At 36.8% G+C, this 17,573-nt stretch overlaps 1 protein-coding gene across 1 annotated transcript in view; it reads right to left on the bottom strand.

Annotated features, from left to right (window-relative positions):
• The window catches only part of TNNI3K (TNNI3 interacting kinase), a 276,625-nt gene that overhangs the window by 33,287 nt on the left and 225,765 nt on the right, over nt 1-17,573 (bottom strand). The window contains exon 23 of the mRNA XM_012760372.2: nt 15,712-15,881. Coding sequence (XP_012615826.2) covers nt 15,712-15,881 — 170 coding nt within the window. The remainder of the gene's footprint in view (nt 1-15,711; nt 15,882-17,573) is intronic.

Below are 17,573 nucleotides of genomic sequence, written 5' to 3'. Positions count from 1 at the left end.
CAATCAGAACACTATATGATATTTGTAATTAAATTAAGGTAAGGATTTGTTCAACATTCCTTCCAATATGTTTTCTTTAGTGTAATGTACTGTGTCAGCTGGTATCACAGATGTAAAATTATTTCTTATGTATGGGTTTCCCCCTAAAGAAATTTATTCAATATAAGCATGATACCGAGTAGGAAGTGGTAAGTGAATTAAGATAGATAAATCTTTTCTGAGAAAACAGGGAATATTTCCATCAAATATAAGGATGGGATTAGGAATGCTTATAGGAAGAAGACAACCATGGAAAAAGGGTAGGATCTAGAAAGAGATAAGGGTGAGGTGACATTCTAAATATAGTACCCTAAAGCTAGAAGGATCTACAGAGATTGACAAGTCCTGTGCTTATTAAATTTCAATGTATATTCACAAATCACCTGTTAAAATCTCGTTAAAATGCAGAGTCAGTAGGTCTGGTGTGGGACCTGAGATCCTGCATTTCTAACAAGCTCTTAGGAGATGTCGAAGCGGCTGGTCCATGGGCCACACCTTGAATAGAAAGTGTCCAGTTCAAATGCCCCATTATAGTTGAGAATCTTGAAACCCAGGGCAGGAAGGGATTTGCTCATGCCACACAGCTGATAAGTATGAGAGCAGCTCTGTTTTCTCACACTATAGCAGCTCAGCAAGTAGTATAAAGATCATAGACTTTGGAGTCAGGCTGATCTAGGCTCAAACTTGAGCCCTGCTGTTTATTAGTAGCAAAGCCATGGGCAGGTCAGTTATCCTTTCTGTACTTCATTTTCTCATTTGTAGAATATCAATAAATAACTCTTACCTTGCAGAAGAGTTGTGATAAGTCCACATTATGACTGGCATACAAAAATGCACAATAGTGTCTAGAACTTAGTAGTGGTCAGATGTAACGCGTCTTCTATTTTTAATCTTTGGCCAGGTTAGTATTGCCACCAGTGCCCTGGCAATATTATCTACATCGTGTCCCCCCTAGGGCCTAGGCTGTGTTAGCATCCAGTGATACTTAGGGGTGCAGTTAACACTGGCTGGCAAATAAGTGCCTGATCAAGGCCAAAAACCAAAAAGAATTTCATTTTTCTCACTGTCTCCTTGGGAAAGGATGTAGTATGGTAAATATACATCCACTAGTAAATTTTTTGTACTTGTGTGCAGTTGAGGCCTTTCAAACACCTGCTCATTAATAGGAAATGCTCAGCTACTATCACACATATTAATGGTAGATGCTTTTCATTCCACTCTGTTTAATACAGAAATTATTTTCTTCCTGGCCCACGATTTTTTCAGGTTGCCTTAGTTGCCATTGCCTAAATAACATGAAAAAACTCCATCTCATAGGTTCCAAGAAGGTAATAAGAAACAACTGGCTAAGTGCATATTTTAACAGGAAACTTTCTGTTTCAAATACTAGTAAGCAAAAGGAAGAATGTCACCATTTTTGCATATAGGAGGGTTAGATTTTAGCCCACATGGAAGGTGCTAAGGTTGAAAAAAAGAAAAAAAAAAATCTATGAGGAATTAAACCCGTTAAACTGTGCAGTGCCACTGTAAGAGCTGCTTCAGAAATCTCTTTAGAAATCATTGCTCTTGTATCTGAATCATTACAGAGACACCGGCAGCACCCACTTCTTATTACTGCAAACATAGCAACAGTTGCCATGCTAGCAAGAGATTCGCAACACAAACACTGGAGTCAGGAGCACGCGGGGCGGGGCTGGAGCTGGAGTCGGGGCTGTTGAACAGAGCACAGTGCCACCTGTATAGATTTAATTAGGCCGGTTGTTCTCTTTGGTCCCTGTGCTGTGTCCTGTCAGACATTTCAGGAGAGCAGAAGCAGTCTCAAAAGCAGCATTTTCGGACCAGGTCGTAGTTTTCTGTCGCACACCAACGCAACCGCCAAAGGCAGGATCTGTGCGCTTTGATGCGTATTGAAGAGAGGGCCTGGGCCCTCCTTTTGTGTATGAATGGAGAGGGTTTCTTCTCTTCGTTTCTAGGAATGAAAAACTCATAAAAACTCTCGTCATTAGAAAGTCAGGCCATTCGTTGTCCCAATATGTCATTTCATTTAATTGAAAACTGAGAAATCTGTCACCATTTATTTAGCGGTTTGCCCCTGGCAAATCTTCGCAGGTTGCCTTCCTGTGGCTGGGAATTAGTTAATTAGTATTACAAAATGCTTGAAGAGGGAAATGCACTCCGGCTCGCCCTTTCGGTGAGGAGGGAGCCCATATCAGGTTGCTAACAAGCACTGCTGAAGGATAGAAAGGAATAGGAAATTACAGCATCAGAATAGCTGCAGTGAGAATGCATCTCATTCTCTGTCTCAAGTGGATATGTTGTAACCTAAATATGTCACTCGCTCACTCTTTTCATGCAAATCGTTTATGCGGGACAATAAATCCAGGTCCTTAAAGCTTACTTTTTTTTTTTTTAAAAAAAAAAAAAAGGTGCCAATTTTACACACATAGGGCTCTTCTCCTATCTTCACTTTTATTAATTTCCCATTTTTCATCATTTCCTCTTCTGAATAGAATATTTTGTTTGATGTCCTTTCTTTTACATTTTTCACGGAGAAAGGCTGTTTCAAACTAAGGATGGTTTTAAAAGTCAAGGAAAAGATTGACATTTTTCACATGCTACTCAACTTTGAGGCTGAACGCCTTTGTTCAGCGTGAAATCTCGGAGGCTCCGTGCTCAGTACAGCAGTCGGAAAGGGAGGGAGGCCCCGCTCGTGCTTTGTCAACTGATTGCTAGATGGCGCTAGAGAGCAAGGAACTGAAACGACCGCCTAACATGGTTACTTCAGCTCCCTGCCAGCCCAACGGGAGTTCTTGCATAGAGCCCTATCGCATTTCAGCACAGTCTAAGTCCAATTCTGATGATTTGTGAGATACGAGAAGCATGCAATGCAGAGGCCACTAGCAATCAATTTAGAGTCTTCCTTTCACTTTTTGTGTGTACGTGTGTGTATAAGGGACTATTTGCATATTTCACTATACTGCTTTCCGGAGATGGCACTAAGGGCTGTAGTGAAGAGGTGTTATGTTGTTATAAATAAAATGGCTGTGTTCATTTTTTGGACCTTCACGGAAATAGCTTTAACTTTGTGCAAAACCCCATCTCGCTCTCTTTAACTGTCCTTCTATATTAGATGACATTCAGGGACATAATGAGAAGGTGTACCAAATACTTTTACATTTTCACATCAAGGTGCATAGCTCTATACTTCCCTTCTCAGCTCCATACCACCACGACATTAAGCAATTTCATGCTTTTGTTAATTATACAAATTTCTTGGCACCTTAGGAAGATTTGCACTTAAAAAGTAAGAGATAAAAAGCAGCTGACAGGCATCATGTCACTTGCTCAGATTCCAGCTTCTCTCCTTTGGCTCTTATATTTTGCCACTGCAGACCCTTAATAAGCTTGATGACTGACCTTCAGCAAGCAGGTGTCATAAAAATTATAGCTCTCAGAGATGATAACTATCCTTAAAAAAGTATCTTGTCCCCAGTTTTAAGTAAGTAGCATCTTTTCTACTCATTACACAAACAAGGCCCACAGGACTTAAATTACTTGACCATAATCACAGAGTTATTAGACAACTCTTTCTATAAACTCAGAACACATTGCTGAAATGAGGACTAGATACAAGTCTGATGTTTTTATAAACACTGAGGTCTTTTAAAATTTTGTAGATACCATATTTAAAATAAAAAAATCTTTGAATAAGTAAACAAATAGTTTAGAAAGCCAAAGATCCTATCTTTTCACTTTTTTCTTAAATTTATAAATATTAAAATCGTTTCTATGTAGAATCAGCTAAAAAGATTCTGAAATTCTGAACACTCATTGCATTTATGAATGAGAAAAGGGAGTGTTTCTCTTTATTTCCACCACTGAAAAACTCATGAAAATCTCCATCACCAGAAAGTCAGGCTATTTGTTGTCCCCAAATGTCAGCTACATGATCTATTTTTTAATATAGTGAATGCCATTGACTACTGTAGTGGAGAGTACATTTAATGAGGAAATGAAAAAAAAGCTAAATTTTCCAATGTACTTAGTTTAATAAAGAAATCATATTAACATCGAGTTATCCTCAAAAGTGGTCCACAAGTGTCCCTTCAGTTGGCAAATTCCTAAAAGGAAGAAGTTTGTTCTTTTATGTGTTCTGATTGGTTGTTGCTGCTTTTAGAAATGTGCCCATGGAGTTAGGTTGATTTTGAGAGACATGATTGAAGAAGATAGCTTAAAAAGGTTAGGGTTAGCCCATGGCATGCTGGTGAATGAAGCAGCAGATAAGGAGTTGTGTTCAGGGTGGGTCAATACAGGCTGATGGTTATAGTCTATCATGAAAAGGCATAAACTGAGGCAAAGTGGCTAGTGTCAGTAAGTCAGAATGACAAGGGAAATTTCCCGGCAATGATAGACTGCACTGGCGATAGATTGAGAATGCACCATGTTCCCTCAGATCTGGCAGGGTTTTAGTGTGAGGGAGTTCAGTACTCTGGATAGCTCCCTGCTGATTCTCCTCAAAGCGCAAACTTGGTCAGAACTTTCTGGTTCTTAAAAGTGATTAAAATGTGTTGGCCAAGTTTATTCTCCAGAGACAGCATGTATAATGGAAACACCACCAGACAGGTCCAGAGTCAACTATTAACTACCATTTTCCCACTATATAGTTTCATACAAATTACTTGAGTCTCAGTTTGTTTTACATGAAAAATGGAAGCCATGAGGCATAATTCACAAGACTGAGAATTAAATGGTGTCATGTTTGTGGGAAGCTATCATGTTCATTCATTCACTGAACAAAAAGGTATTAGCAACTAACTTGTAGCAGATACTGTTCTAAATACTGGAGATATAACAGTGAAAAAGAGAGACATTTATGCCTTCATGATGTTTACAAACAGCATAGATACCAATACCAAGTAAATGATTGGCTAACATTACCATTCCATGTGGGTATGTGTTATGAAGCTCTCATACTAATTCTTGCTGATGTAAAGCCTAAATTTTAAGGGATTATATGGAGAAGACACAGTGTGGGCCCAAGCAAGGTGGGAGATCAGATAAGAAACACCTTTATTAAGCTAAAATCCTTATAGGACAACACCAACATTAGGTGAATCAGAAGAAATAAAATCTGCTCTGTGTAGGGAGATGCAGAGGATAAGTATTCTATACCATCCCTGGCTCAAGGTACAATGAAAAAAAAATATAATCGTTAGAAGTCCTATCCATAAGCCTTTATGCATAGAAGATTTTAAAACAGAAGTACTACACAACTCCAAGTTGAAGTTTTAAAGTGTTCTTGAGGTGTTAGTGTTTCTAAATGATCAGCAAGAGCAAAAACAAATCATCTGTGAAGTAACTTAAACCAAATAAGTTTAAACCAAACTTTAAATAACTTTAAACCAAAACCACCAGAGATAAAGGCCCAAGGAACATGAGCTAACAATAGAACAAAAACTTCTAACTATATGACAAAATCAGGTACCAGGAGCAAGAATTAGTAGAAACAACAGACTACATAATTAGAAATATACAGATAGCTGAGATTATAAATATAGAATATAAAGTAAATGTCTTTGAAGAAAGAAAAGAATAAAAGTATGTAGAAGGAACAGAGATTTTTAAAACTGTCCAGTAAAACTGCAAATAACACACAACTTCTAGAAATAGAATAAAAATTAAGTATGTTATTGCTTCTCAGCCTTTTGGCTAAGATCAAACATAGAAGTGAATTGAACTAGAAATGCAATGAACAAAATAAACAGCATCATTAGATTCAGCTTCTAAGAAAATGAGTGAACTGGAAGATAGATCTGAAAAAATTACCCAGAAAGCAGAGGGTGGGAAATAGAAAAAAAAAAAGAAAAGAAAAGGAAAGAGATTGGGAAATGTGGAAAATAGAGTCAGAACTTTTAAAATATATCTAATTAGAGTTCCAGAAAGAAAGAATGAAGAGGAGGGGATCGAGAAAGATTAGAAGAGGTAGTACCTGAAAATTATGCAGAATTTATAAAATATGTCAATTCTCAGTTTCTGGAAAATCAACAAATTGATTTACATGTGATTTACATGCAAGATAAATAAAATTATTTTTTTTTTTACCTATACACAAAACAGTTAAACTGAAAGATACCAAAGACAAAGAGAAGTTCTAAAAGCAGTTGGAAAGGGTATATTGAAAACAAAAGAAATGACAAATGATTCATAGATTAAAATTTAAGAGAAACAAGAAAAGTCAGACACATGTGGAATAGCTTATTTATCCTGAAGATGCAGGGGAGAAAAAGTAATTGAACACCTAAAATACCATATCCACTGAATATTTTTTAATAAAGGGAGAAAATAAAGTGTTTTCAATGTTTACTTCCAATAGAGTCATACTAAAGGAATTTTTTAAGGTACATTTGACGAAAAGAAAAATGATCCTGAGAGAAAGGTTTGAAATGTAAATATAATGAACAATGAAACAGTAATTATGGAGTAAACCCAAATAAACCATAGCTGTATAAAACAATAAAATAATGTCTAGGTGTGGAATTTATAAAATTATGATGAAACCAAAATACATAAATATTATATAAATCGGGAGAAAATTATTTGTAACTAAAATGATCTAATATTTATTTTGGGGGGAGTAGGAAAAACATACTAAGAATAGAATTTCTTAAGTTAAATAATATGTTGACTTTTCTAGGGTACCCACTAAAGAATAGAATGAAACAGAATGTATATTCAAATAATATAAAGGAAAGAAACAAATAACCAATAATAAAAAATAATTCTAAGAATAAATAATATTGTAGCAATTCACCCAAATTATTTCACCAATCACAATGAATGTAACTATTAATATCACAAAAAGTATATAAGAACCTCATAGAGAAACTTACAAACTCTTACTAAATAAAATATATTAGAGAACAACTGAGGAAATGCACAAAGATGTCATATCTTCCCATATTGATCTATAGGTTTAAATATCTATAATTAAAATCGTATTTTTTGTGGAAAATACAAGCTGATTACAAAATTCACAGCAGTTCTCCTTTTATCCACAGGGGGATATGTTCCAAGACCCCCAGTAGATTCCTGAAATCAAAGATGGTGCTGAATCCAATATATATATACTATATTTTTTCCCACAAATAGATACCAATGATAAAAATTCACTTATAAATTTGGCACATAAGTGATTAACAATAACTGATAATAAAATAGAACAATTATAGCAATATAATAAAACTTATATAAATGGGGTCTCTCTCTCTCTCAAAACACTGTATTATACTGTATGGTAGTCCCCCACACCCTTATCAATGGTTTTGCTTTCCATGGTCTCAGTTACCTGTGGGTCAACCAAGGTCTGAAAATATTAAATAGAAAATTCCAGAAATAGACAATTCATAAGTTTTAAATTGTGTGCTAATCAGGCCATTCTGAGTAGTGTGATGAAATCTCATGCTGTCCCAGGACATAAAGCATCCCTTTGTCCGGCATCTCCATGCTGTATATGCTACCTACCCATTAGTCACTTAGCAGCCCTCTGGGCTTTCACTGCAGTGCAAGTGTTGAAGTAACCCTTATTTTACTTAATAATTCCCCCAGAAAACAAGAGTAGTGATGCTGACATATTGTTATAATTTTTTTTCATTTTATTATTAGTTATTGTTATTCTCTTACCATGCCTAATTTATAAATTAAACTTTATCGTAGGTATGTATGTATAGGAAAAAATACAGTATATATATAAGGATTTGATATTATCCTTGGTTTCAGGCATCCACTGGGGGTCTTGGAATGTATCATCCTTCTGTTAGGGGGACTACTGAACTCAGCTATTTTTGTACTGAGGTTGACAGCAGGTAATTGAAGTCCTGTAAAGAGAAACTGTGAACAAGGGGGAGCTACTATATACAGAAGGGTAAAAAGCCAAAAAAAAAAAAAAAAAAAATCAAGAATAAGCCAGATGGGACATGTCCTGCCAGATATGAACACTTTAATAATGCTACTATAATTAAAATTGTGGACTATTGACACAGGAACAGACAAATATCTCAATGTAACAGAATAAAGAAACCAAAACCAGAACTATCTAAATGTAGATCATTAATATATGGAAGAACTACTATTGTAAATCGGTTGGGAAAGGAATGTCGATTCTTTTTAGGAAGAGAGAGAGGAAGGAAGGAAGGAAGGAAGAAAGGAAGGAAGGAAGGAAGGAAGGAAGGAAGGAAGGAAGGAAGGAAGGAAGGAAGGAAGGAAGGAAGGAAGGGTTGGTTCACAATCATCATCATGCTTATTCATTATGTTCTTTTTATATCTGGACTATATCTCCTTGATCTTGCCTCTTCAGTGAAACCTTTCTTAACTCTCTCAACTCAAAGCAATCTCTCCTTTTTAAAACATATACGGAATGAATGTGGCAGTCACTTTTCTCTTTATATACCTCAGGTATCTACAGTCTATCCTTTTGTTTATTAAAATGAAATAGGTGCACATTTAATGCCCTAATAGTGAGGGGGTAGTGTGAAAAAGAATTTGAATATCTAGAGGTTCATTATTTTTGGACCAGAACAGATTTGAACTTGACAGGAATGTAGGAGTTAACATATCTGAATACCAGAGTTTTACTCACTTCAATTATATTCACAGCCCAACTAATGACTCCCTTAATTTGTTATAAATAAAAATATTCAACAAATACAGATAAATTATAAATTAGATATTATAGGCATATGAATAATAACAAAAGAGAAAAAAATTCTGTGCTTAAAGTATTTATGAGCTAGTGGGGACTAAGACACACGATTATAAGATGAAATAATGTAAATGCATAAAATGGCACAAAGTACTGCGGTTTTTGGAGAGGCAAGGGTGAGGATGGACTAGCCCCAGAACAGCCTTCTTCATGACATGATGAAGTAATTGATAATTACTAAAGGCTAATTAATATTTTGACAAGATGGGGGTCAAAAAAACAGGATACAGTGAGAGGTTGACAGTAGTTTAAATATGGAGTTTATATGGGAAATGGTGGAACTTCTGTTTTGTCTATAGTGTGCCCCACGAAAAATGTTATTGGCATTTTATGCAGGATATTTTTTTTATTTTGTGGGATTTTCCAAAACACTGTAGGAAGTTCAACCTTCAAATCTCAACTTGTTAAATGCCAGTAGCACCTTCTTAGTCATTGGGAATACAAAAAAAAAAAAAAAAAAAAAAAAAATTCCTCATATAGTTCCAAAAACCCTAAGAAGCATTTGAGAAGAAGAAGAGTGACACTGTCACTCTCTGTTTAGAACCATTGGACCACATGATGGAAATGTGCATCACTGATGACTTTACACTCCAGAATGAAATAACTTCATTTAATTTTAGAGGCAACAAAGAATTATTGAAGGTTTTAATGCAGATAACATAATCGGAGTTCTACATAAGGAAGAGTATGCTGCCAGTAGAAGGTTCAGTGGATTAGGGCGTGGCGGAGCTGGAACAGGAGAGAAGTTAAAAATGTTGCAAAGGCTGGGAAGCAGAGCAGTTAAGGTTGGATATTATACGGACTGGGAGTTAACTGTGTGTGTGGGAGTGTGTGTGTGTGGTGTGAATTGGAGCCATGGGGTTTAAGAAATTACAAGAAAACTCATGGAGAAGAGAGAAGCAAAGTGTGAGAGAATTTATGACAATCATGAACATGGAGTTGAAACTGCTGATTTTGGTGAGCTGGCGAGTGAAAGTAGTTAGGGATGAAGAAAGAAGTTAAGAATTGAACAAAAGACATTCTATAAAAAAGACATCTGCACTCAAATATTTATAGTAGCACAATTCACAATTGTAAAGATGTGGAAATAACCCAGGTGCCGTGTGTGGTATATATATTGATATTTGGTATCAATGGTATTTTGGTATCAATGGTATCATGGTATTTTACTCAGCCACAAAAAAAATGGTGGCCTAGCACCTCTTGTATGATCCTGGATAGAGCTGGAGCCCATTCTACTAAGTGAAGTATCCCAAGAATGGAAAAACAAGCACCACATGTACTCACCAGCAAATTGGTTTTAACTGATCAACACTTAAGTGCACATATAGGAGTAACATTGATGGCGTGTCAGGCAGGTGGGAGGGGGAGGAGGGGATGAGTAAATACACACCTAATGGGTGCAGTGCGCACTGTCTGGGGGATGGACACGCTGGAAGCACTGCCTGGGGGGTGGGGCAAGGGCAATATATGTAACCTAAACATGTGTACCCCCGTAATATGCTGAAATAAAAAAATTTAAAAAGAATTGAAAGAAAAAGGCACATTTGCGGAGCCTGAGGGAATTATCAGTACAATGAAGCATGTGAGAAAGGTGGCAGATTAAAGTGGAGAGTATTTGACCTGCAGTGAGGAGGAGGAGACGTGGCCACTGCTAACTAGTAAATATCCTGCTCCACAGCAGAGAATGGACACAATCTCCTGGCCACTCTCCTTTCTCCATTCCTCCTGGGAACGTCAGTTTCATGGTGTTATCATCTTACATAATCGCTATATTCCAGAAAAACTATGTGTAAATTAAAATTTTATGTTATATTCAACTTTTATAAGTTGAATTGCATTCTAAGTGCACTAGGCAAGCTTTCTATTTAAGGAAACCCTTTGATGGACCCTTTTGTAGTGTGAAAGATTAATTCCAAGTATATCTGTTTTACAGTTCCAAATTCTGGGTCCCTGGTTTTCTCCTCCTGGACAGCTAACTAGGTCATAGCAGTCTATTCTCAGAGCCAAGCCCCACACAAACACTAATTGGTTTTCACATCTGAAAGGTTGTGTATCACTTTGTCATTTCTAAATTTATGTGATGTAATCCAGGCACAAGATGGGAGATTTCATACCCTGTGGGAGGAGCAAGTGCCACATGCTTAGTTTTCCAAATATATCTAGAAACACAAAACATTTTAAAAGAGGCAGAACTTCAAGAGCGTCTTTCACAATCTCAGATTTTATCATTTTGTGGTTTCAGTAGGAAATAGCGCATTCCTATTATCTGTACAGAAAATCTCTGACACAATTTCCCATCTCTAAATTTATTTTATAAAGAAAAATAATCATTATTAGAAACAAACATAGAAACAACCAAAACCCATATCAAATCAAGTATTACAAAATCCCAACCTATAGACTGTGAACTTTATGACCAAAAATTTAAAAATAAATGCACCATTTTCAAGACATTGTTGAGGAGTCCCATGTCCATACATTAGTAAGGACTACAGGGCAAATCTTGTACCCATTTTTCAAAATCATAATTCCATACTAAAAATTAACTTTAACTGTGTAACTTGAATGAAAGATAGGAAGCTCAAAGATCAGAGGTTACTGGTACATTGCAAGGACTTTGGGAGAGGCCATGCAGGTAATCAGCCTTTGTAATGTTCTCCTTTGGTCAGAGCTGCTATTTCACCCTGCCTTTCACTTTCGTCTTCCATTTACCCCATCAGTTGCATCCCCTTCCTACAGAGTGATTGGCAGCTGGGTTAGCATTGTGCCATTCTCTTAACGTTTCATGTACTTGGCTATATATTGGAATCACCTGAGAAACTAACATATTCTGATGCCTGGGTGCCATCCCTATGGATTTTGGATTAATTGGTCCTGGGAGTTGGTACTTATAAAAGTTCCCCAGGTTATTCTAATGTGCAGCCAAAGTTGAGAACCACTGTCACACAGGCTGTTAAACTTTTCCTGCTGGACTTAGTCCATTAATTCTTTTTGTATCCTTGGGTTCTTTGACTTTAAGAGCCCATTGATTATTGGTCTCACTTCCTTTGCCTTCATGTACACAATTTGGAAAGGTATGTTTGGGAGGAGTAGCTGAATTCATTCTCAGATTTACTTGCAGAATTGTAAGAAGCCTAGAAAATAAAAGTATTTCCAAAATATATCAAGCTTCTGGAATATGCCACCTCCTGTGCCAGAGAAACTCAGAAAGCACAGGTGAGTTCTGGGTCAGAATCCAGCTCTGCCTTCTACTTGCTTTCCATTAACTTTGGAAAGTTGTTTGCCCTTTCTGAGCCTCAGTTTCCTCAACTATAAAAATTGAAATACTGATTTCCTAAGGTTTAATTAGATGACTATTCAAAGTGTTTAAAATAGTGCCCAGTATGCTCAGCAGTGATAGTTATTTAAATGGTAAAGAATATAGAAAATAGTTAAAGCCTATTCACTGATTAAGCTCCAAGTCAATAGTAAGTATAATTTATTGAGCCGATTTATCTAATTCTTTATTTTTTATATACAAAACAAATATTTTTTACTTATTGACTTTATTCCAATCATAACGCTAGATACTAGGGATATAATAATGAATAAAACAGACTTAATTCCTATCTTGGCACATTATTACAGCTTAGCTAAATGCTTTACTTATTCCTAGAGTTGATTTTAAGCAGTCCAAAGGTTGAGCTTGCCAGAGGGATGGTACAACTAACAAAGTGACCTTCAATTCACTTGCATGGCAAACACTCAGGGGTGTGGTAGGCTCCTAATAGAAACTTACACCTGATAGACAGACAAACACTTATCAAAATTCCATTAACAGTTTTGAAGGGCCAGAAAGCTGTAAAAAACTTAATGAGAATATCAAAGAGAACATCTCAAAAGACCTGATGGGTTTTTCACTCAGTTCAGGCAGTTTTTTTAATTAGTAGTTGTGTAGCTAGTACCTGCCTAGGTTCCTGAGGGCCAGAGAAGCGGTTCCCTCCACCTCCAATTCGCCCAACTGGGAGTGCAGCCACACCTCCCATTCTATGTAGCTCTCTTTGTATTGTAAATTCTGTGACTTAACAACATTATTGGAACTGTATTCTTTGCTTGGGTCTGCTGGCATCCTTCAATCAATTACTGTCACTACTATGACAATAGTGTCTCTCATTATAACAATCCTAAGAGCTGATATTATTATCTGTATTTTACATATGAGATTTAAATAACTTGACCAAGGTTACTGAGCTAGTAAATGGCAAAGCCAAGGTTTAACCTCAGATCTGTCTGATTCCACAGCTCATTCTCTCAACCTGTCTCAAGTGAACAAACCTCAGGTGACTGTGCTTTAGAAATATCAAAATCTGACTGTTCCGAGAAATAATTTTAGAAGCTACAAATAGAGAATTAGAAGACTAGATGGAACCAGAAGATGATGATGTGACCAAACCTAATCTAATCTTGGCCTGTGGGCTCCTTATGAAATTATTATACATGAGACACTGAAATCCAATAAAGATTGTGTCCAGTTTGCCTGGTTATCAATCAAACCTGCTGATACTTAATTTCATGACATTCCATAGATGAAAAGATTCATGATTCAGATTCTCATCTCTTCATAGCTACAGCAGCAACTCTTGTCAGACCAGTAATATGTTAATAATAATCACAGCTTAAAAAGCAACAATAACACTTCGTAGATTGTGTAAAACCCTTGCTAACTCCAGATAATCTTTCCCCACTTTCCAGATATTAAGCACATTTACCATGCTAATGGAATGGAATGTGTGAGTGGGCATGCATATGTATGTATGTGTGTGTGAGTGTACATGTGTAACTGGGCTCATGTGCAAACATTCTGGAATTCATGTAGAAGGAGAGAGATTTTTAGACCAGTCTTTTCTGGTTGTCCATGGGTTGGAAAGTGTGCCTCTATAGGGGATCTATCAGACTCACAGTGACTGCCTTCTTTGCTCCTTGACCAGAACAAAAGCCCCTGAAAGCTATGTTTGCATTACTGAACTATAACCCCATCCCCACTCCAACCACATTTGCTTAGACGGAGATGGTCATTTAATCCAAAAAGGGCCAATCACAGTCTTTCTCATAGTAGACTGCATTTTCATTCCTAATTTATTATGCTTCTGATATCTATGCCTTTTGCCATGAGACTTGGTGTTCTTCCCACTAGAGATCAAGTATATTTTTTCTCCCGATTGATGTTGGATTTAGCCTTGTAACTCACCAGTGGAATATCAGAAGACACAACTTGAGCCAGGCTTTAGATGTGCATGTGAGTTGAGCTTGTTCTCTTGAGTTCCTAGCCCTTGTCTATGAGGAGAACATGCCTCAGGTGGTGTGTTCTTTTATGCGCTCATCCAAGAAGGGTAAGAGACATGTGGGGCAGATACGGACACAATCTGCAGCTCAGAGTCAAGCCTACCCAAAACCAGCCCACAGACACATAAGCAAGAAATAAATGCTTATGTTTGTATATTCCTGTATTTGGGGATGTGTTATTGTATAGGATTATTATAGTAATAGGTAACTTATATATCTTTCCTTGAAACTTTACAATTATGCTGAGAGACAAAGAGACTGCTTATTGGGAACTTCAGTATTTAAATAGTAGACCTCGCTATGGAAAAATACTGATTTATATTTCTCTTTTTTGATTTACCCCTTTGCTTAATTGTGTGTGTGTGTGTTTCCATTGAGGTCAAGTTCATACAACATAGAATTAATCATTTTAAAATGAGCAATTTAGTATACTCACAATGTTTTATAACTATCACCTCTATCTAATTCTAAAATATTTTCATCATCCCAAAATAAAACCTGGTACCCATTAAGAAGTTACTCCCAATTTCTCGCTCCTCTCCAGCCCCTGGCAACATCAATCTGCTTTTTGTTTTTATGGATTTACCTATTTCTATAGACTGGATTGTGCCCTTCCTCATATTCATATGTTGAAACCTTAATCTACCATGTCATTGTATTGGAAGCAGGGCCTTTAAAGAGGTAATTAAGGGCCTTTAAGGAGGTAATTAAGGTTAAATGAAGTCATAAGGGTAGAGCCCTGATACAATAGAACTGAGGCCCTTATGAGAAGATGAAGAGACACAAGAGCTATCTTTATGCCACATGAGGACACAGAGATAAGATAGATTTCTGTAAACCAAGAAAAGAGCCCTCACCAGAACCCAGCCACGCTAGCATCCTGATCTTGGACTTTCAGCCTCTAGAACTGTGGGAAAATAAATGTCTGTTGTTTAAGGCCATCCAGTCTATGGTATTTTGTTATGGCAGCCTGAGCTGACTAATATACCTATTCTGGATATTCATATAAATAGGGTAAAACTCTGTGACATTTGTGTCTGGCTTCTCTCACTTAGCATGTTTTCAAAGTATATCCATGTTGTAGCATGTAGCAGTATTTTATTCCTTTTTATGGATAAATAATATTCTACTATATGGATACCACATTCTCTTTATCTATTCATCTGTTGATGTACATCTAGGTTGTCTCCACCTTTTGGCTATTGCGAATATTGCTGCTATAAAATTTTTGGTTCTCAGATCCTCAATGCTGTTTTTCTGGTTCCAACATAGAAATTCTTCCTTGGATTCCATAAAATACCCCAGAATACATTCAATAAATTCATTTTATTGTTTTTGGATAGATATTTCTTACTTAAGCTAGAGTTAATGGCTATTACTTGCAACTTTGAGGACCTAAACTACAGAGAATAAAATTTCTAGTTTTTGAGCATGATACTATAAGAAAAAATGGTCTCCAAACTCCTCTTCCAAGTTTTTCGGAGGGGTGGTTAATCCTCTGTTGATAGTAATATCAAATCAGGTTATTGTCTTGATAAGATCCTGGAATATGGTTTTACTGTGAGACTGTTGATTAAATTATCACTTACCTTTGAGACCAGGCAGCATAGGACCTTGAATTGAGAGCATATTCCAATTCAAAACGACTCCTTAATGCTGCCACATGGTTGCGGCTAGGCCCTCCCCGGCTCACCAGGCAATCAGACGAAGAAGAAGGTGAGAGAGACCCGCTGCTGTTACTCGAAGCAGGAGACATCAGCTGAGGGAAGAAGAGGCAGTTTCAATCGTTTAATATATCCAATAGGCCGAAAGGCATAGAATAGAATGTAGATTTATTTTGACTTTCTATCCTAGGATTCCTCAGATTTTAATTTCTATTCATTTCAGCTTGCTTCTGGCTTTTCCTTTTAGCCTCTAATGGCAACATCTGGCTAGCTTAATTTACTTTTTTGACCCAGTTCTATGCTGAAAGCTGGCTTGTTAAACACATGCTCATCTTTCTGAAAACACAGTAGGCCCAAATCAGATTCATAAAATATATTTAGAAGGTTATTATTCAGTGATCAAAAGATTCTTCACTATGGCAATAAGATACATGGCAGAGTTCCTTTAAAATCATAGCTAAAATTATTCCCTTTATATGGAATGATTCCCTTCACATAAAATACATTTACACACTTTCCCAAGAATATATCTATTTAATAAGGTGAAGGATGCTTTAATGTCTGGCAAGTGTTCTCCCATAGAGAACAAGGCCAATCTCTTTGCCACATGATAGTTCTTCAGATGTTTAAAAACAGCTGTTGGACTCAGCCTAATTTTATCTCTTCTGTGATAAACATCCCTGGTTCCTCCAATTGGTTCTCACGTTACATGATTTTCAATCCATTCACCATTCTGGTCTCTCTTCCCTAATGTGTGTCCTCATTTAATTATTCCTTTAAAAGGATCAGGGACACAAGTGGGTACCATTTTCTTTGGCCATCTCACACAGGAATGACCATGATTTTATCCAGTAGCAAAACAGCCACTTCATATTCTAAATCCTAATAAGCTTGTTGTCCACTAACGTTTATGATGTTCCTAAACCATTTGATACTTTTATTATTGTTTCTTTGGCTCTGGTGCAGGACATTATATTTAGTCCTGTTAAATTTATTGTTATTAGACATGTCCTGTTACTTCATCCTTCAAGATATTGTAGAGTCCTGCTTTCAAATGTCTTCTGTCCCTCTCACTTTATTATGTATACATGCTGGGAGACCATCCTCCTGACCTTGGTCTAAGCCATTGACTGAAGAGTTGAAGAGTAGAGAGGATAGAGCCTCACTGATCTCTGTAAATCAAACCCCTTTAGGCTGACTCTGGTCCATTATTTAGTGCAAGCAGTCCAGTGAACTCTCTTTGCATATAGCCTGAGGGGAGAATATACTATGAGGCTTGATCATTGTAACAAGATAAGCTAATTTAGCAGATCCTACCATTGTCCCTATTTCTGGAATACACAGCCAGATCTAATGGGATATATCCTCAGGCTAGGAGCAATCTTGTCGAGTCAAACACAAAGGTTCAAAGGGAAAGGATACTTCAAATTCAAGCCTTGAAGGCATCTCTTAACACCCAAGGTCTCTAGCAGATGCTTTTGTCCACAGGGACTGCTGAAGCCCCATCAAACTTACTACTAGGTCTCCCTACATTCTATAAGTTTCAGGACCTATGAGAAGGGTAAGGTTTTATGTCTAAAGACAAGCTGTCTTCTACACAAGAGACCTCCTCTTTAGATGTTCGAGGAATGAATCATGAAATAGAGCCATTTACTGCAGGCTACAACTGGAGACCTGGAACTCCCTTCCAATAATAAACTGGGTTCCAGTGACTCTCGGTTGAGAATTTTTTTTTTTTTTAAGGAAAGAAAACTTTCCTTACATGGTTCCACACTGAAGTTCACTTG

This window comes from Microcebus murinus, chromosome 2 (assembly GCF_040939455.1).
Source record: "Microcebus murinus isolate Inina chromosome 2, M.murinus_Inina_mat1.0, whole genome shotgun sequence".
Lineage (NCBI taxonomy): Eukaryota > Metazoa > Chordata > Mammalia > Primates > Cheirogaleidae > Microcebus > Microcebus murinus.
Note: the sequence above shows the minus strand (reverse complement) of the source record. Positions and strands in the feature narration are given on the sequence as shown.